This window comes from Ochotona princeps, chromosome X, assembly GCF_030435755.1.
Source record: "Ochotona princeps isolate mOchPri1 chromosome X, mOchPri1.hap1, whole genome shotgun sequence".
Lineage (NCBI taxonomy): Eukaryota > Metazoa > Chordata > Mammalia > Lagomorpha > Ochotonidae > Ochotona > Ochotona princeps.
The window spans coordinates 21,931,299-21,952,089 of NC_080865.1; the positions used below are offsets into that span (position 1 = coordinate 21,931,299).

At 41.7% G+C, this 20,791-nt stretch overlaps 1 protein-coding gene across 3 annotated transcripts in view; it reads left to right on the forward strand.

Moving 5' to 3' along the window:
* Positions 1-2,041, forward strand: part of DMD (dystrophin) — a 1,951,117-nt gene extending 1,949,076 nt beyond the window's left edge. For all 3 annotated transcript variants that reach the window (XM_058659083.1, XM_058659085.1, XM_058659084.1), the window contains one exon: positions 142-2,041. In XM_058659083.1, the coding sequence (XP_058515066.1) occupies positions 142-153 (12 nt within the window). In that variant the 3' untranslated portion in view covers positions 154-2,041. The remainder of the gene's footprint in view (positions 1-141) is intronic.
* The last annotated feature ends 18,750 nt before the right edge of the window (positions 2,042-20,791 follow it).

Sequence of the window (20,791 nt, forward strand, 5' to 3'; positions counted from 1 at the left end):
TGCTTCTTGGCAACTGGAGGAAATCAAGCCGTGCTCTGTACACCCTCAACACAGCTTCTGTACTGTCGTCGCCCAGAAATGCCAAGAAGCCGGGATCATAGCATTTGCACCCTTTGTAAAGACTTTCTCTTTGTTTTCCAGGACACAATGTAGGAAGCCTTTTCCACATGGCAGGTGATTTGGGCAGAGCGATGGAGTCCTTAGTCTCAGTCATGACAGATGAAGGAGCAGAATAAATGTTTTACAACTCCCGATTCCCGCATGGTTTTTATAATATTCATACAACAAAGAGGATTAGACAGTAAGAGTTTACAAGAAATAAAATCTATATTTTTGTGAAGGGTAGTGGTACTATACTGTAGATTTCAGTAGTTTCTAAGTCTGTTATTGTTTTGTTAACAATGGCAGGTTTTACACGTCTATGCAATTGTACAAAAAAGTTATAAGAAAACTACATGTAAAATCTTGATAGCTAAATAACTTGCCATTTCTTTATATGGAACGCATTTTGGGTTGTTTAAAAAATTTATAACAGTTATAAAGAAAGATTGTAAACTAAAGTGTGCTTTATAAAAAAAAGTTGTTTATAAAAACCCCTAAAAACAAACATATGTGCACACACACGCACACGCACACACACACAATCTTTGAGGCAGTGTATTGTTTTGTATCCTTTTAGCGTGACATCCATATACAAAATTCATAGTTTTGTTTTTCTTTTCTTGCATATTAAAGATAGGACTTTCTCTAAAACCACCAACTAGCTAATCCACATTTTTTTAAGAATTATTGACTGAGGGGCTGGCTGCAGTTTCATTTGATACATCTGTATGTCTAGAAGTATATAACTACTATAGGTATATAGATAAAAGAGGAATTTCTCTGGGCTTTTCAAATTTAACTGTTTCTGCTGCTTCCTAATGGAAAGAGATTGCTTCTAGTCACCCAGGCTTACCTGCCTGGTCTACAGTGAATTTTCCAGAAGCCTGAAGCCAGCACAAGACTACCACATTCTAACATTGTCTGGGCCTCCAGATGGCCCTCCTTTTAAACTTGCCACTGACTAGAGAACTAAACAGTTTAAAAAAGGAACATGTGAATGACTACACATGTTCTTATATTAGAATAATTCCTTGGTTGCTCTATTCCACTTCCTGCAGCCGGCAATGCCAGGATTTCCACTTGCTGATGCCTCAGTGGAAGACAGAGCATCCAAGCAGAAGGCGTTTTCAGTTCCGAGGCAGTAGGTTGATGGTAGGGCCAAAGGGCTTGGGATTCTCAGCTGATCCCTGTGAGGGCAATCCTTGACAAAGGATTGGCTGAATATTCATAACCATGCATCTAGATCAGTACAATCACAACTGCATTAGTCTGCCCTCTTCTCAGTCCAATGAAAGTGAGTGATTTTGTTGTGGTTTGGGGTTTTTTCCCCTGTTGTGATTTGTTTTTCTTTCTTTCTTAATGCTACATAATTGCTTTAAAATAATCTTTCAGAAATCATTTAAGACAGTAAGCCTGTCACATTATACTACTGGCTAAATAGCAACCCAACTGTGTATCCCTCCTTTGCTTTTGTCTGCAAGGAATTCCCCCCAAGTGGGAAGGCAAACCAAAAGCTACTCCACACCATTCTTTGGTGAATTAGGCAGGTTAAACACATGAATAAGCAAAACTCGTTTTAAAAGAGCAGAAAAAAGAGAGGAAAAGTTAAAGACTGCTGGGGGGGGGAAGCTTTAACTCTTTGTCATTTTATTACTCTTAGATTTTTTTTAATTCATTCATTTAATAGAAGTCACCCTATGACCTATTATTTTACAAATCTGTTACCTCTGACATCAAGTGTAATTAACTTTTGGAGAGTGAGTTTTTTCCATTATTTTATTAAAGATAATTAACATCAAACACAGCTTCTCATGCTATTTCTACCTCACTTTGGTTTTGGGGTGTTCCTGATACTTGCGCACCCCTGATTTCACAGCTTCACCACTTGTCTATTGTATGAGCATCTTTCTCCATTTTCTCTAATTTCAAAAAAAACAAACCCCAAAGCTCTAAAGTAACACGCATGGAGATTTGGCTTTAGTCTAGCATTTCTTGTTCTTGTGACGCTGGACTTTTTCTCAAGGCAATGATTTAACCAAGATTTGAAACAAGGGGTTATGTTCTATCCTACTAAGAAGTTTGAGTTTCATTCTGGAAATCAGAGGTAAATAGAATGCATAATCTTGTTTTAATCTTCTTGTTTTTGTTTTATCTTTAAGACACTAGCTCTGGGGTGAGTCTGTCAAAATATTTGAATTAAAAATTGAGAGCTTTATTGCTGCATTTTAAGCATAATTTGGACATTCTGTCGTGTTCTTTATAACCACCGAGTGTTAAAGTGTAATTCATAATCAATGTAACTGAAGCATAAACATCACAAGGCATGTTATGTCATTGTTTTCAGGTACCGGGTTCCTACTTGAGTATCATTGTGTTAACAGCAACACTGTAACATTTACTAATTATTTTTTTTAAACTTCAGTTTTATTGCATTTTCACAACATATCAGACTTCACCAAATATATGCCTTACTATTGTATTATATTACTGCTTTACTGTGTATCTCAATAAAGCACGCAGTTATGTTACAAAAAAGTGTGGATGGGACTGGAGTGTTTTTTGTTTCGATTTGGTTATTTTACAATTTTAAGGTATGTAATAATGTGATTGGAACATGAAAACCTAGAAAGACAGTGAAAAGACCCCTGATCTTTGAAAGGCTGCCCCACATGATCTGAACTGAGTAAACAATATTCTGTGTGTATTCTCCAAAAGTGGTGCATTATATAAGCAATTAAAATATATATTCCAGGTTTTTCCTTTTCTTTCACAAAGATAGCATTCTTTGGCCCCAGTTACACACCTGAATGTTTTCTTAAACACTGAAGAATTAACTCAGGATATCTGTGTCAGTATACAGAATGCTTTCTTTCTAATAGCTGTATAGTATTCCAGGCTATGTTGGTAAGGTATTTAAGCGATTCCCTTTTGGGGATATGTAAGTTGGTTTTGGGGTTTTGCTATAGCAGTCATTTCACTGAGTACGAACCTAAGTGTGGAACACATTCCTACAAGTGAGGGATGTTGGATCTAACGAGATAAGCATTTGTACCTTGGGAGATAATTTTGTGCAGTGAGAGTCACAATCACTGTACTAGTTTATTTTGCTCTAGTATTAGAAAGTATATGCATTACACTACCCTACAGTTTACACTGCCCCTCAAAAGGATTTCCTATCACTTCTTATTGTTAGCGGTACCAGGCTCCAGCAGAATGTGTGATAGATAGAGGCAGCTAAAACATTGCCAGGAAGCTTCACACACAACCATGATTACCGCAAGCACAGGATCCCTCTCTCTTTTGTAAGTTCGATGCCCCTTTTCACTAGCTTAAAAGGAGGCTGAAAACGTGAGGAACTGCATCAGCTCCTTGAGAGAGGCTGTGTTCGCCTCCACCAAGGTTCATGTTGCCCTCACAGGGTTAGACAACTGATTGGCCCAAGGAATAACAGAAGTCCACTAACTGAAGCCCATGCGAGAGACTGCAGGTGCACTCATGAGATGCTCAGGCTCATTAGGAACTATATCAGCTGGTGGAACATGACCACTTAGTCATTTGGGGGGGGGTGGTGACAACAGTCTGAGGAGTGCCCTAAAAGTCTGTCGTTGAACTCCACATAAACCAAGACTCGTTAAAAAAAGAAAGAAAAACTATCATGTATCACTCACAACATTACCCAAACCTACCTTTGACTAAAACACCCAAACTGCCTGTTCCAATGGCACTTAAACTAGGCAACTGAGGAATCTTCAACATTATCTTGTATCTAAGACAACTGTGTGTGCGCAACTCCAAGGAGGGCATTTGGATCTCCATTCCACATTTGGCACATGCTAGAGGGGACAGAACTAACGAAAAATTAAAAGGATCAAGCTGGTGCAGACTGGGCAAAGAGAGCAAAATGTGGGTTTGGGAGCAAGGGAGGGGGCGTACCAAGACGAATGGATGTGTTTTGTGGAGCCGCAAAGGGACTTCCCTGAACGTGTAATGTTCCAAAGGTGGAATGAATACAAAGTCAGGCAGTAACACACTTGCCAAGACTTTGCCTTCGAATTAAGTTTAGAAGGACATGAATCAAATTATTTCCAATAGTAAGGAAGCCACTGAAGTAGGAACCATCAACACTTTCCTCATTGCCACTTGAGTGTTCTGTGACCCCATGTACTCCAGGCTCAAATTGTGTGTGTGTGTTTTACATTCACTTACGTTTTCAGCTCTTCTCTACTTTGAAAGAATGGAAACAAAATAAAATAAAAATACACAAGGATTCCCTATATACTATACCAAGTTTAACCAGTTGTTTGTTACTTGTCTGGTTTATCCCTGGACAGATAATAACTTTGGTTTTTTCAGAACCATTTTGAGATTAAGTTGCAGATATGATAACCTTTTACACTTACATACTTCATGTATGTTTCTTAAATTAGCACATCCTCTCATATGACCACAAGATAACTACTTAAGTTGTCGTTTGTGGTTTTTCATTTAAGGGGATGTGTAGTAACTGTGTAATGGAGACTATCATATCCAGATGTGAAGATACAATGCAGTGGGCATCTCTACTTCCAGATCAATGATGGACTCCCAATGAAACCATTAACTGTATCTTGACAATGGGATGCTTGACTCGCTGCCATTGTCCATGCCCGCAGTGATGGACATATGACTGTGTATGAAGAACTATACTATAGTAATAATATAGGGGAACTCAGTGGGGGGGGTAGAGGGAACTTGAGGAGGGAGTAAGGGAAAATCAGGGCCTATTGGAAGTGTATCAAAAAATAATAATAATAAAGAAGTAAACTTTAAAAAAAATTCAACGCTATACAAAACTGCCATCTGCGCTACAGACCACATCGAGATGTCGTCAATTGTGTTATTTCTGTGGTCTAGCATCTCATTCACAATTTCATGATGTTCAGTTGTCATTTCTAATCTCTGACCTATAATGATTTCTGCTTTTCAAGATTCAAAGACTGTCATTTTTAAGGAGTACAAGCCAGTTACCTTGTAGCATGTGCCTCAGTTTGGGTTTGTCTCATATGTACAAATGATTTCATTGGATTCAGGGTATGCGATTTTGTCAAGAAAACAATACAAGCACCAGTATGTTCCTACCGTCTGACACTGGGATATGCCTGGGGATGATCTAGCCCACCTGTCACTCAGTTAAAGTGGTTTCTGCCAGATTTCTCCTAATGTTAGACATTTTTTTTTTAAGATTTATTTATTTTTATTGGAAAGGCGGATATACATAGAGGAGGAGAGACAGAGAGGAAGATCTTCCATCTGATGATTCACTCCCTAAGTGAGCCACAACGGGCCGGTGCTGCGCCGATCCGAAGCCAGGAACCTGGAACCTCCTCCAGGTCTCCCACATGGGTGCAGGGACCCAAAGCTTTGGGCCGTCCTCGACTGCTTTCCCAGGCCACAAGCAGGGAGCTGGATGGGAAGTGGAGCTGCCGGGATTAGAACCGGCGCCCATATGGGATCCCGGCGCGTTCAGGGCAAGGACTTTAGCTGCTATGCCATGCCGCTGGGCCCAATGTTATACATTTTAAAATCCAAATTTTCTGAAATCATTAGGTTCATTCCCAGAATCTTAACTTTATATGTATAAATGTAGACCACTTATATGAAGTAAGAAGTCATTTTTGGTATGAACTAATTCATCCAAGTTGAGCATTCTGGATTATCTGCTAAACTACATCTACACATGTAACCTATGCTTTATCCTCAACTCTTGCCTCGAGTCTGATGGGGAAGACTTTCAATGCCAACCAACAGAACCTCTCTAGTCCCTAACTCACATAAATGTTAACTGGTTACACTCACACTGCATTTCAAATTGTCTGAAGCATTTCCATACCATTTGCATTGTATGAACCGAACCCAGTTTTACACTATTCATTTTCAAATCACATATATGAAATCACACATTTTTGCTTGGAACCTAAGATCCATCTAATGTACTAAGATGAGACATCTTCCAAGAGTGAATAGAAAATGTGCATCATGGAAAAAATTAAGCAGAGATTTTAACAAAATTTTTGCACCAAAATAATCTTTTTAATTTATTTTTTTCCACAACTGTTCCCTTGTGGACCAAACTGCTGCAAACATTTTAACTAAACACACATTATTCCCAAGTTCAACATCAAACTATTCAAACCACTGGTTAAGTTTACGTCACTTTTTTTTTTTTTTTGCCTCAGCCTTAAACTTTGTAGGTTTTCAAGTCTCATTGCTAAAGCCCAGCTCAGTGCTTTACTCCCAATGTATCCCACCGGCAGTGAAGTCTTCCAGTCTCACCTAGGAGTGGCCAGATAAAACCTCTCACTTTCAGCACTCTCTGTTTACCCAAGGATGCCTTATAGATAATCAGCAATTTCTTTGTAGGACATGGCATGAAAACATTTAGCCAACACTGCACTAAAGGAATACTTTGACCATCACAAGAATCGAAGTTACTGATTCAACAGTCTTTGCCCATATTACAGCTAAACACCCTAGACATTTAGTATTAACTTTTCAATACTTGGCAATATCTGAGAAGGAGGAACAGTTTTATCTTGACTTACAGTTTGGAGGTCACAGTTCAGGACATGATGGCCCCACGAGCTTGTGTCTGGCAAAGGCTAGTGGAAGCTGGCATCGGCACGTAGGGTGTACAGGGATGATCATACAATGAGCTGGAAAACAGACAACAGTCAGCAACCTGGGCTCGGATCATAAACCCTGTGCTGAGAGTCACCTCTAGGGGCACGACACCACACTCCCACCAGACCCACCTCAAACACAAGCCTTTGCCATGAAGTCATCAACCTTTAACAAAGGCTTCAGAATTTAAACATCTGTCTGAGTCTCAGGAAGACAAAACCTGCTCCACCCTTCATGCATGTTGACAATTTTACCAGCTAGACACTTCTGACTGTACGTGTCACATCATATGTTTCTATGTTCTGTTAATCAATGTGGGTAGCTGCAAGACCCTGTACTGGGGCCCCTATAAGCCCCCTGTTGGATTGCACCATAGGAGTTTACTCCCATTGTCTTTGGCATCATTATTAATAGCACTCTTTCCCCCTAAAAATGACCTGCTTTGGCACGACAGTTAAGCATTCCATACTGGAATTCTTGGGATCAAGTCCCATGTCTAATCCCTGCCAATCTGCATGCTGGGATGTAGCTAACAGTGGCTCAAGCACTTGAACCCATGCCATTCACACATGAGATCTAGATTGAGTTTCAGACTCCTGCATTTAGTTTGATCCAGCCCTGCTGTTTCTGACACCTGGCAAGTCAGCTAAGAGAGAACTGTCTTTGACTCCTTCTTTCCCTCTCTGTGCATCAAAATATAAACTAAAAAAAAATGCCCTGATTAGTAAGTACCTAACTTTCTATTACATTTTTTCTTATTAGCAGTGCTACTGATACTTATGGTAAGGTAGTTTTTCACTATGCACAATAGTCCCTTACTTTGTAGATCTCCTAGTCATTGTGAAGACAAAACCGTCTCAGTACATCTCCAAACACATCCCAAGGAAGCTGTAGAAATTACTGATTCTCTTTACTGCCCAATACAGGCTGTATTTTTTTTTTCAAAGTCCTGCTAACTAGTAGGCTCCAACACTTGGCAGTAATTTAATGGCACTGTTCTTGCATACCTTTTCTTTGTTGTCTATCCCTATAGTTACTCTCCCAAAGTATTTTAATGATGCTATCCTAGCTGCAGATACTGACCATCAGACAAAAGCCAGCAAGAGTGGAGAAAGCAGCTACCTCCAGTTAACGTACATTGTCAAGAGCAATATCCAACCTCTTAATGCCATTGTGGCTTGCAGCTGATACTATGGCACCCATGTCTTAGCCCTCTTCAGAGCCAGCACATCCATACCCTGGTTGGTGGGAACACTCGTCAATGATGGCTTAGAGCCGAGTCCTCGTTCAGCCGTTACCTTCAACCACAGGGAACTATACTGCCCAGAGATACCACAACTTTTCATGGAGGAGCTGCCTAGGCCATTGTTGGCTGATGTCGATAAAGAAACCAAAGTCCAGTCCCCTTGCCTCAATTCTGCAACCATTCTGAGGGGCATCTCAGTTCCAGCACACACATGCAGTTCCACGTTTCCCACTCCCTTCAGGTGTATCTGAAGAGGCACGCACCAGTTAACCTTCTGCAGGTGAGTTCTCTAACTTCAGAGAGTGCGCCATCTCAGCGGCCACTGCTGGAAAGCCCACCCTACAACCTAGTCATTTATTTCACTGGGACATAGAGAAGGGAAACCAACAGCAGGGAAACTCTCCTGCTGTTACCCGCCGCAGCTAGGCCACACCTTCATCCACCTCTAAACACCAGCCTTGCCCTGCTTACTCACTGCTGCATATTCATTCTTGAGTTTCACACAGCAGCGTTCTCTCCTTTCTCCACATGGAGCCAAACCACCTTCCTTCTCTAAAGTGTAGATATCCGTGGTGTGCACGGTGTTTGAAGTGCTTTTGCCATCTCCCCCCACCTGACACTGAAGTGCTCCAGCGTTCAGTCCTTGGACCTCTTCACTTTCATTCGCACACTTTAATACCTTGGGGCTCTCATTCCTACCTTCTGTCTGATGATGATTCCATGATTTGTATCTTGAAGCAGGACGTCCTCCGTGAACTACACACTTGTAGGTCCACAGACCACCCAGCTTTGTCACATGCAGGTTTAAGAGTCGTCTCCAGCACGTCTTAAGAAACAAACAGTTACAAATTCACTCACTCCTGCAACCTCTGTGTCATAAATGACATCACAATGCTTCCAGTTACAGAACAACAATCTGGAAGTAACTCTCAATGTTTCTTTCATGCTCACAACTGTTGTATCAGCAAGTTTTACTTGTTCACTCTTCAAAGGAGATCTTGAATCTGGCTGCTTCTTCCTGCTCCTACTTCCGTGGCTTTCACTGCTCCGGTGCAAGACATCAGAATCTCTCATGGCTGCTCTCCCACCTCCTACCCTTCATCCTTCAATCTACCTTTAACAAGCAGCCAGGAGGATCTTATTAAGGCTTCCGCAGCTCTTCCTCCATGCCCTAAAAGTCGCCAATGGCTTGCTACTCCGAAGTAAAAGCTCAAGTCCTTCTGTAGATCTATCAGATCCTACACAACTTGCCCCTCACCTTTTGTCTTCATCCTACTGCCACTTGCAACTCCCACTTCGCTAGGCTTTAACCACCGTACTGCTCCCCACTTTTTTTTTTTTAAACACATAACAGCCAGTTCTGACCTCAAAGCTTTCACCCTTGCTGCTTTCTTGGCCTGCTTTTCCAGCTCGCTACCTGTTTGGCTGGTATGCTCACTTCCCTGAAGTCTTCACTCAAAATACACCTGCTGGGGCCAGCGCTGTGGCACAGATTAAGCAACCACCTGGACACTGGTATCCCTTATGGGCACTGGGTTGAATCCTGGCTTCTCCACCTTCAATTCAGCTCCCTGCTAATACAGCTGGGAAGGCAGTGTAGCATAGTAACAAGTGCTTGAATTCCTGACTCCTGGTTTTGGCCTGGTGCAACCCCAGTTGTTCTGGACTTTTGGTAAGTGAACCAACAGCAAGACTGCTACTCTCTCTCCCTGACACTGTGCCTTTGAATAAATAAAGACTTTTTAAAAAAAATTCACTTCTGAGGGCCTGGTGTGATAGCGTAGCGGTTAAAGTCCTCCCCTTGAATGTGCCCCAGGATCCCATATGGGCACTGGTTCTAATCCCGGCAGCCCCACTTCCCATCCAGCTCCCTGCTTCTGGCCTGGGAAAGTAGTCAAGGACGGACCAAAGCTCTGGGACCCTGCACCCGTGTCGGAGACCCGGAAGAGGCTCCTGGCTTCAGATTGGCTCAGCTCCAGCTATTGCGCTCACTTGGGGAGTGAATCATTGGACAGAAGTTCTTCCTCTCTGTCTCTCATCCTCTCTGTATGTCTGCCTTTCCAATAAAAATAAACAAATTTTTAAAAATTCACTTTCGTGTCAAACCTCAAAGATTACAACCCCCAATCATTATCTGTCCCTTTTGTCACTTGATTTCTCTTCTTAAGGTTTTATTTTATGTATTTTAAAGGCAGAATTAAAGGAGAAAGGAGAGGCAGGGAGAGGCCAACCTTCCATCCACTGTTTTACTCCCCAAATGGCCACAATGGCCAGGGCTGGGACAGGCCCAGGCAAGAGCTGGGAACTCCATCCAGATCGGCCCCACATACTTGGTCAAAATTCCACTGTTTTCCCAGGCACATTAGCAAGGAGCTGGTTTGCAAATGGGGCAGCAAGGATTCAAACTGGTGCCCTTATGGGATGCCAGCATCACAGCAGGCAGCTTAACTCATTGTCAAACTTCTGGCCCAACCTAATTCATTTTGCTGGATCACAATTAGTAGTTGGAATGCTTTGGTTCTTAGATTTGTGTAGCTTGTGTCTCCGTGATCAGGATAGGAAGTTTGTGAGAGTAGGGTTTGGGTTAGTTTTTGTCCACAGTGATATGCCAGAACAGCGAAGATTGCTGGTCCAGAGACTGTGCTTGGAGTGAATGAAAGTGCTAGGAATGAGACAAGCAGGCGAACAAGGAGCGTGACACTTGGGCTTTCATACACCAGCTTTTCTTGGGGCATTTGTCATGTTATTTTCATGGGTGGTGTGCAGAGCTCCAGGATTAAAGAAACAGCCCAGGGGCCTTCTAGGAGCAGACATGGACACATGACTGCTTAGGAGATAAGATCCTAAAAGAGAGAAATAAGAGAGCTGATGTCTCATGGAGAAAGAAAAAAGAAAAAGGCAAAACACGAACCCGAGAGATGATGTAATGTTGTATACTAAAGATGATGACCAGCTGTCCTATAGGAAACACATCCCCAGGAAAGGGCTTCAAAACACACCTTGGAGAATTTGCAATGATACCCACAGAGTTGAACCCTTCTCTTGGCCACATACTGCATGCACTGGATATCTCCTTCTTGGGACATTTTTAGAAAGCACCATTCCCTTTGGGTCTGCACATACTAGATGGCTCTGTCAGCCAGGTCAAAGCTAACACAAGGATGAGAAATGGCTTCACGACAAACCTTTCCTTTCTCTCCGCCAGTCTCTTGCTCTCATCTGGGTAAATGTCACATCTAAGTCTCGGCTTTTTCACCTCTGAGTACACACACTTGTTCACACACAACTCAGAGCCTCTATCTGTAAAGGGATGTGAGGTTTTTCTCACCTTTAATCTTTTCTCAGCAATCTTCGCTGTGATCAAGTTGTGTACAATATCCTGAGGTAGGAATACAAACCAACTTTTAAAAATACATGTGATGGGCCAATATTGTGGTTCAATTGGGTTAAGCTGTCCCTTTTGATGCTGCCATCCCATAGAGATTCCATAGAAGATCTGCTCTCTGCTGATCCAGCTCTCTGCTACAGCACTGGGAAATCAGTGGAAGATGGCCCAACTGCTTGGGCCTCTGCCACTCATGTGGGAGACCTGGCAGAGGCTCCTGGCTCCTGGCTCCTGGCTCCTGGCTCCAGCTTGGCCTGTTTTTGGCTGTTACAAGCAGCTTGGGAGTGAACCAGCAGATGCAAGAGCTCCCTCTGTCTTTTCCTCTCTGTCACACAGCCTTTCAAATAAAAACTAAATCTTTAAAAGAAGTATGACATATAGTTTCCAGCATTATGCCCTAGTAGTTAAACCCCACCTGGCATGTGCTGAGATCCCATATGGGCGCTGGTTCATGTCCTGGCTGCTCCACTTCCCTTCCAGCTCCCTGCTTGTGGCTAGGGAAAGCAGTAGAGCATGACCCAAAGCCTTGGAACCCTACACCCACATGGGTGACCTGGAAGAAGCTCCTGGCTTTGTATCAGTTCAGCTCTGGCTGTAGTGGGCCCTTGGGAAGCGAACCAGCAGACAGATCTCGATCTCTCTCTCTCTCTCTCTCTCTCTCTGTCTCTCTGTAAATATGCCTTTCCAATAAAAATGAATAAATCTTTTTTTTTAAAAAGTGTGACATGTGAAAATGTCATTAAAGGGTATAACTGTAAATATTCAAAAGAGTTTTCTAATTCTACATACAAATCAATCAAAATATGTTGTCCGTATTAAAACAAGCATTTATTGTGTTTCTGGTTTGGATCAATCACTTAGGCTATAAAATCACAACTCATCTTTTGCCTCCAAGGCTGCCAGAGGAGCCAGGAGTCCTCGCCAGAGGACATGGCATAATTCACCTGACAGAACTGACACAACTTTGTGCTCACAGCAACTGAAGTTGTAGCACAAAGAAGGATACTAATCAGGTATTGGAAGAATCAGGTTCTCAGAGTAGATCAAACACATTTACAAGCAATATGTTAATAGTCATTCCTGTGTTTTGTTTGGAAAAGACCTTTCCAATTAATTTGATCTTCAGAGCAAATTAATATTCCCTGCAGCACATGGTGGTCATGAAAAGATCCTACCTAGATTTATCAGCCAGATGTCTAAAAAAGTAACATGCAGCTCAAGGATTATAATTGTCAATAAAGTACAATGGTGGTCAACTTTAGCAAAAAGTCTCTAACAGAAGAGCATTACTACAATCAGCCTGAATCCACCAGCATCTTCATCTGAATACCAACCACAAAAAACACTGCTGTAAACAAGATGCACATAGTAGGTCTTAATTACTTTTGGCTTGGATTTCTTATATAAACTGATCAACAAATTAAGTGCATCATATATTCATGTGTTTGATCATTTGCCTTTCATCAGAAACACAGTATATTGGGGGTTTTCAATTAAACATGGCAGATTTCTAAGCTATAAAAAATAGAGGAGAAACGAAAGATTCATATTAATAGTAAGAATTGTTATGCTAATTGCAAGTTATTTGTGTGCTGTACTATTTTTTGCTCCCAACTGAATAGTCATTATCTTACTCCATGTTTATCTTTCAAATCATTTGGAAAACACAGAGTGAAGACGCTGAATAAGGAGATATGCTTTGACATTTGCATTCTGGAGTGTCCAATTAAGATGATCATGTGGATCCAGCCCAGCTCAAAGCCAAATAGTTACAGAGTTTGCTTTGGAAGTTGATGCAGTTAGGCGAAGGCAGCTTGTGCTGCAAGAACAAGTAGATCCCCGATCTCAGTTGCTGAACACAATGCAGTTTATTTATAGTCCACATCACAAACCAGAGCCACACTTCTGCCAACTTGCAGTTCCCCCATTCTAAAGGCCTTCAAGTCCAGCCAGATGCACCGGAAATGAGTCCCTTGTAGAAGGAACAGATCATTTTGATTTACAATATATATTATAGTCAGAATTCAGATACAACTGCCCTAACTGCAAGGAATGTCAGGAAACATATCCTTTCTGGATGTGGATTGGCAAATACCCAGCCAGTCTTTGACACAGAGGGAACAAACTTAGAACACAGTGTTATTCAAAGCCGCTACTAACACAGCCGATGCATATATTTCCACCACCTTTGCCATGCATACTTTTTCTGACAGGAATACACAGATACTCTACATGTCTGGATTCAGATCTTGGTACTTACACAGGGGTCAGTAAACTGTTTCTGTAAAAGGCCAAATACTAAATCTTTTAGGCTTTGTGGGCTATATTAGCAAGAGTTTTACAGAGACATAAGGACCATCAGTGGAGATCAAAATGCTAAATCTATCAGTCTAGCTAGCTATCCTCTATTTTTTTTATCATATATTGAGAGATTTAGTCTAAATAATTGCCTCTCATGAAATGGAAGAATGCAAAGTCCAGAAATCTACAGGGTGCATTAGCAGGCTGGAAACCCAGGGAAGAGCAAAATTCGTCTCTTCTGAAGGTGAGCATTTTGGTACAGTGGATTAAACCACCCATTTGAGACACCTCCATGGCATATCATCTGAACCTCAGCTACTCTGCTTGCAATCATCTTCCTGCTAATATGCCCGGGAAGGCAGCAGATGATGGCTCAAGTGTGTAGGAGACCAGGGTGGAGTTCCTGGCTCCTGAGTTCAGCAAGATCCATACCTGACTATTGCAGCCATTTAGGGAGTAAACCAACAGATCAAGATGTTTGTCTCTATCTTTCTCTTACTATTCCTCTCACTCTCGCTTTCTCTATCCATCTATCTTGCTCTGCATTTCTAATAAATAAGTTTTTGGTTAAAAAAGTTCTCCCTTGGGGGAGTTAGTCTGATTGGATGAGAATCATGTACATACACCATGGAAGATAATCTACTTTATACCAAAAACCTATTGTTTTGCATATCAATCTTAAAATACCCTCACAGAGATATCCAGAAAAAAAATTTTTAAGATATATTTAATTTTATCAGAAAGGCAGATTTATGCAGAGAAGGAGAAACAGAAAAAGATCTTCCATCCACTAGTTCACTCCATTAATGGCTGTAATGGTCCAAACTGAACCTATCCGAAGCCAGGAGCTTCTTCCAAGTCTCCCATAGAAGTGCAGGGTCCCAAGGCTCATCCTCTACTGCTTTCCTGGGTCACAAGCAGAAAGCAGCACGGGAAGTGGAGCAGCCAGGATACGAAACATCACCCATATGGGATACTGGTACTTGCAAGGGCAGAAGTAGGCAATTGAGCCATCATGTAGGAATGTTTAATTTAATGGGTATCACAAACATAAAATTAGGCAAGACATGAGCCATATGGCCTATGTTGCAAGCAACTCAACTTTGTTATTGTATGCTTTAGCAGACATATACAGTATGTAAACATGGTTGTATTCCAGTAAAACTGTATTTACAAAAACAAGTGGGGCATTGGTTTGGCTACAGTTTGTAGATTACTGCTCTCATCCAATTTTTAACTGTGAGACTTTGGATAGATAATTTAAGTTCTTTAAACTTTAGCTTAATCATCTATGAGGAAATAATCCAAATTCAGAGAATTAGGATAAGAATCAAAAAGACAATATTTGTAGGACCTGCACATGTTAAATGCTCAATAAATCTTCTTCTCAATATATTAGCTAATATCTATTGACAGATTTTAAATGTTTGCCAAGGTATAATTTTTTTAAAAGATTTATTTATTTTTATTGGAAAGTCAGATATGCACAGAGGAGGAGAGACAAGGAGGAAGATCTTCCATCCACTGATTCATGCCCTAAGCAGCCACAACTGCCGAAACTGAGCCAATCTGAAGCCAGGAGCCAGGAGCCAGGAGCCAGGAGCCTCTTCTGGGTCTCCCACATGGGTGCAGGGTCCCAAGACTTTTGGTCATCCTTGACTGCTTTCCCAGGCCACAAGCAGGGAGCTGGATGGGAAGTGGGGCTGCTGGGATTAGAACCAGCGCCCATATGGGATCCCGGTACATTCAAGGTGAGGACTTTAGCCACTAAGCTATCACACCAGGGACCCCCATGAACTTTTTTAAGTGCCCCCATAGAAGATGAATTTCTTTCATTAACTCTGTAAGGTAATGTAATCTCTCACTGTGACTATTTTTATATAGATATTATTTTGCATGATGCGCTTTTAGAGGTACAGGAATTCCCCTCTCCACCACTCCTTCCTCCCTTGCCATTGTTTTCCCACATATTATTAATTTTTTTAATTATTTCATTTTATGACACAGTTCCATAGGCTCTGGGATCTCCCAACCCATCTCCAAGCCCTCCCCCATATTGATTTCCTCCATATTATTACAGCAGTACAGCTCATAACCAGTCATAATTCCATCATTGGCAGGCATGGACCATGCAGAGAGTCCAGCATCTTATTGTCCAGATAAATTCAACAGTTTCTTGGGGAGACCATCCTTGGTCTGAAAGTAGAGCTGGCAGAATATCATCCCCTCCAATGAAAAGCCACAACACAAATTCAACAACAGGAAAAAACATGGGAATTTACAACATCACAAAGTTAATTGACATGGTACTGAGTGACTCATGTGTTAGGAAATGCAAGTTCTTAATCATATCCTATAACTACTTCATTGACATCTCAGTTTTAGTTTATACATAACCGACTGCTATAAACCTTTATATTGCTATAGGGTTCTATACAGCTGTCTTGTGTCTTTTTTTCTTCATATTTATATTTAGTAGCTTACAATATTCAAGCATTGTTTTTACTGAAATTCGTGAATCTTATAACTAACAAGCTATATGTTAACACTTGATGCGCAGAACAGTTTTAGGAGGGGTGTGCAGAGAAATCTTCAATACCTTAGTGAGGAGTAACTGATCTTTGTGTCCTACCTAGTGAGGTATATGGGAGTCCAAGCTGACTTTTTCATGTCTGTTCTAAGCTTTCCTTATTGGTCTCTCTCTGTCTGATCTAATTTTGGGGCTCTGGAGCAACCCTGATGGTCATTGCAAGAGAGGGTGGGGAGACAAAGTTGGAACTAAGTAAGGACTAGAGAAAGCTCCTCTCCTGAGTCCCAAAGGAAGCATACTGTTCTTCTGTTTCTGAGGACTGCTTGGGGCTCCTGGCTGTTGTTCCGATGGCATTAGTCCCTGTGAGGAGGTTTTTGGGCTTTTTCCATCCTGTGTGGGAGATCTGTTAGGGAATGGTTGACCTCAGAGTTCTCGACCTACGAAGACACTCCAATTCCCCGTGATCTCCTTGCCAAGGTATAACTGATATTCAATAAATTATAGTTAAAGTATATAATGTGGAAAATGTAAACAAATCTATATATGCACAAAATCATCATTACAATCAAAGATAGTATATATGGCCACCATCACAAACGTTTCTGACCTTTTGTAAACTTCCCTCACTCCTACTAATGCCTCAGGCCCCATTATTACCACTTGATCTGCTTTGTATCACCATCCTACTGGCAAAAACTTTCATTGCAACCTTGCACTGTTAACAGTGATGCAGCCATGTATTTCCAGACACAGATCTTTCCATATGTGCTCAATTACTTTCTTAGGATAAGATGCTACAAGACCACTAGTTTCTACAGCATAGTCACCTGACTGATAAATTCATTAACAAGGGACTCAGCATGATGGCTCATTGGCTAAATCCTTACCTGGTAAATGCCAGGATCCCAAATGGGTGCCGGGTCACATCCAGCTCCCTGCTTGTGACCTGGGAAAGCAGTAGAGGATGGCCCAAAGCCTTGGGACCCTCTACCTGAATAGGAGACCCAGAGGAAGCTCCTTGCTCCTGGCTTCAGATCAGCTCCAGCCATTGTGGTCTCTTGAGGAATGAACCAGTGAATGCAAGATCTTTCTCTTTCTCTTTCTCTTTCTCTTTTTCTCTTTTTCTCTTTCTCTCTTTCTCTCTCTCTCTCTCTTTCTCTCTAAATCAGCCTTTCCAATAAAAAATAAATTAATCTTTTAAAAGTTCATTGACAAATTGCCTTTGTAAAGTTACCTATATGCAATGACTATTTTTCCCTACTCAAAAAATTAGTTGATTTAGGGACATAAAGAGAGACACTTCAGAAGCAGCTCCAATCCACTGGTTTACTCCATAAACACCTACGACAGCCCAGACTGGGCCAACCCAAACACAAGAACCAGGAACTCAGTCCAGCTCTGCCACACGGGTGCCATTTACTAAGTACTTGAGCCATCACTGCTGCCTCCCAGAGTGAGCATTAAGCAGAAAGACAGAGGCAAGAGCTGAGCCAAGAATCAATCCAATATGGGATGTAGTTGACCTAGCTGTTACATTGCAAGCCTGTTCCCTGCACTTATTTTTGACTTATGATGACAATTTATCTTCATGCAACCAAGGTAATTTTTCAAAAATTCTTTCTTAAGGCAGAGAGATACAGAAATACTCCTATCTGCTGGTTCACTCTCCAAACATCTGGAACATCCAAGGATGGGCCAGATCAATGTCAGGAACCCAGAACTCATTCTGGGCCTTCCAAGTGCCTATCAGAGAGTCAACTAGTTAAGCCATCATCCACTGCCTCCAGGGTACATACACATCAACAGGACCCTAGAATCAGAATCAAGACTCAAATTCTGTCACTCCACTAGATGGGATATGGACATCCTAAGCAAAATCTTCAGTACTGTACCAAATATCTGTTCATGACCACCACCCCCTCCACCCCCGCACACACTTGCAGGTAATTCTAACAGTGTAAGTAGGAGTGTGAGAGTTCACATCTGAAACACCTAGATAGTTACGTGTACCCATTGAGAATGAACACTTTCATTCTCACACCTTCAGAGGTGGTACCATAACACTTCTACTAGTAATGAAAAGTTATTTTTAGCTGCAGACATTTGGTGCAGCAGTTACATATTTCTAGGGACACCTGGATCCCATATTGCTTGGGTTCAAGTCCTGGCTCTGCTTCCAAGTCCATCTGTCTGCAAATGGGCACCTTGGGGATTAGCCAGTGATTATGCAAGTACTTCGAACCCTTACACCTATATGGGAGACTTCCTTAAATAAAAGGCACTTTAAAAAATTAAGCTTTACTAATGATTTTAAAATGGAGAGGGAAAAAAAGGAAAGAATGAGGAAGGCATGGAGAGCGGATAGAGAAGCAGGGAGGAAGAAAGTCTCCTCAAATGGCTACAATGGCCTCGGCTGGTCCAGGCCAAAGCCAGGATCTTGGAACTACATTCAGGTTTCCTGAGTGGAGGCAGGAATCCAAGCTCTAGTGCCAGTATCCACTGCTTCATCTAGCAAGCACAATACCAGATTGCTAGACTGGAAGTGGAGCTGCTGGGACTCGATGCAACCCTCCAATATAGCATGAATGCTGCAGCCAGCAGCTGAGCTCACTTCAGATTGCACAATGCTAACCCCTTAAAAATGATTCAAAATTTATGTACTTAGATGAAAAGCAAAGTGACAGAGAAGGAGAGAAAGAGAGGTAAAGATTCTCCACCCGCTGGTTCTCTCCTCCAAATGGCCCCAACAGCTAGGTCTGGCTAAACCTTGCTCCATCCTGTTCTCCAACATGGGTGGCCAGGGCCCAAGTTCTTGTACCATCTTCTGTTGCCTTCCCAGGTGCAACAGCAGGAAGATGGATCAGAAATGCAGCAGCTGGGACTCAAGCTGGCACTCTGATACAGCGTTAGAAGTGGTGGCTTAGCCTTCTGTGCCACAATACTGGCCTCTTAAAATGCTTCAGGAACTTTTTTATTCTTAAGATGAGTGGTATTCCAGCAAAGTAACCAGCTAGCAATGCTATGCAGACTCTACCTTGCTTACAAGAACTTCTGGCCCTAGAGTCTTGTTGGTTCTGCCAGAACAACAGGACCTGTTACCCCAAATCATTGCAGCCACACAGGTGAGCAGGACCAGAAGCACATCGAGCACAGATCAAGCGCTGTGTCTTCTGTACTGCCTGCTATTAAGTATTTGTATATATTCAGGAAATTTGGAGATCGTGTTCTATCATTTAATCTCATAATAAACCAGCCACTAGCAAAGTCATAAGGGAAAGTGTGTATATCTAACACTCCTGGAATATATTCAGTAAAAGAACCTGATATTGGCTGAACTGCCAAATTAGTTTAGTTCTGTTGTCTGATGTACATTTTTTTACTTAGAGTTAGGTTGATTCTCTTTTCATGCGGCTGTTGAACATTTGCCTCATTCTATTTGTGAATTACTCATCCATATCCTCTGATCAGTTTTCCTCCTGTGGTATTAAGGTGGTCCTCACTGGTTTGTAGCAGATCTTGTTATTTTCAAGACATTAGTCTTCTGTCATATTGGGTTGCAAATGTTGTCCTTTTGTTTATGATCATTTTCTGAAGTAGTAAAGGTTATCAATATTTTTTCTTTATGGTTTCTGGCTTTGTGTCATACTTAGAAAGTTCTCCCCTAAGATTTTATAAATAATCACCAAAATTTTCTGCTAAGGGTAAGAAAGTTTCACAGATTCCTTGGAAAACACATAATAACTGCAAGCTTAATGATTTGTAAAAAGCACTCAAAGGTTTAAAACTGCCTTTCTGATGGGACGATAAAGGAGAAAAAAATGGGTTTTGTGTTAATTTCTGAAATTCGGTCTCCTTGCTTTGTAGACTCTCTTTGACATTAATAACCAATTCAAGATGGAAGGGGAGCTAGATCAGTGTGTATGCTAAAGAGGGCAGAGGGCAGAAGGGTGTAGATACAGGACCCTAACCTTTACCAATGAGACACACTATGACAGTCACTGAGTCGTTCATTGACCATACGCCCAAAAGCAGGCATTACCTGGATTCTGGTGTGATGTCAACTGCAACAGATGAACCCAGTTTCCAGAAGCCTCAGTGGCAGTGTCCAGCAGTTCTATACAGTATCCAGAATTAATGACGCAATCAAAACCACTTCCCCCAAGGAAGGGAGGTAGCATTATCTTTTCTGGGGGCAGTTCTATGCAAGATCCCAGCCAGGGTAGAGATCATGTGCACTTTCTAATATGTCGATTACAACTAAGAAATCTGACTCACATAGAACAGGATCAAGAGTGGCTACATAAACTGTAAATGTGACACCATGGGGGTCTCCACGGTCACCCTGGCCTATCCTCAGAGTAGCGACATCCACCCAAGCATCAGCCCTCCAGAGGCTCTTGAGTACAGTCCTCCTTGTACAGTGATAGCAAAAAGAGCTACAGTGTATCTACCAAGCCGTATCTCTCCTTCTCCCTCAACAAGCCCATTCATTGATGATCAAATATTGTAAGGACTCTGGTAGGTGAAATATTAGTGAAAAGGTGAGTGGACCAGCCTTGGTCTTTGC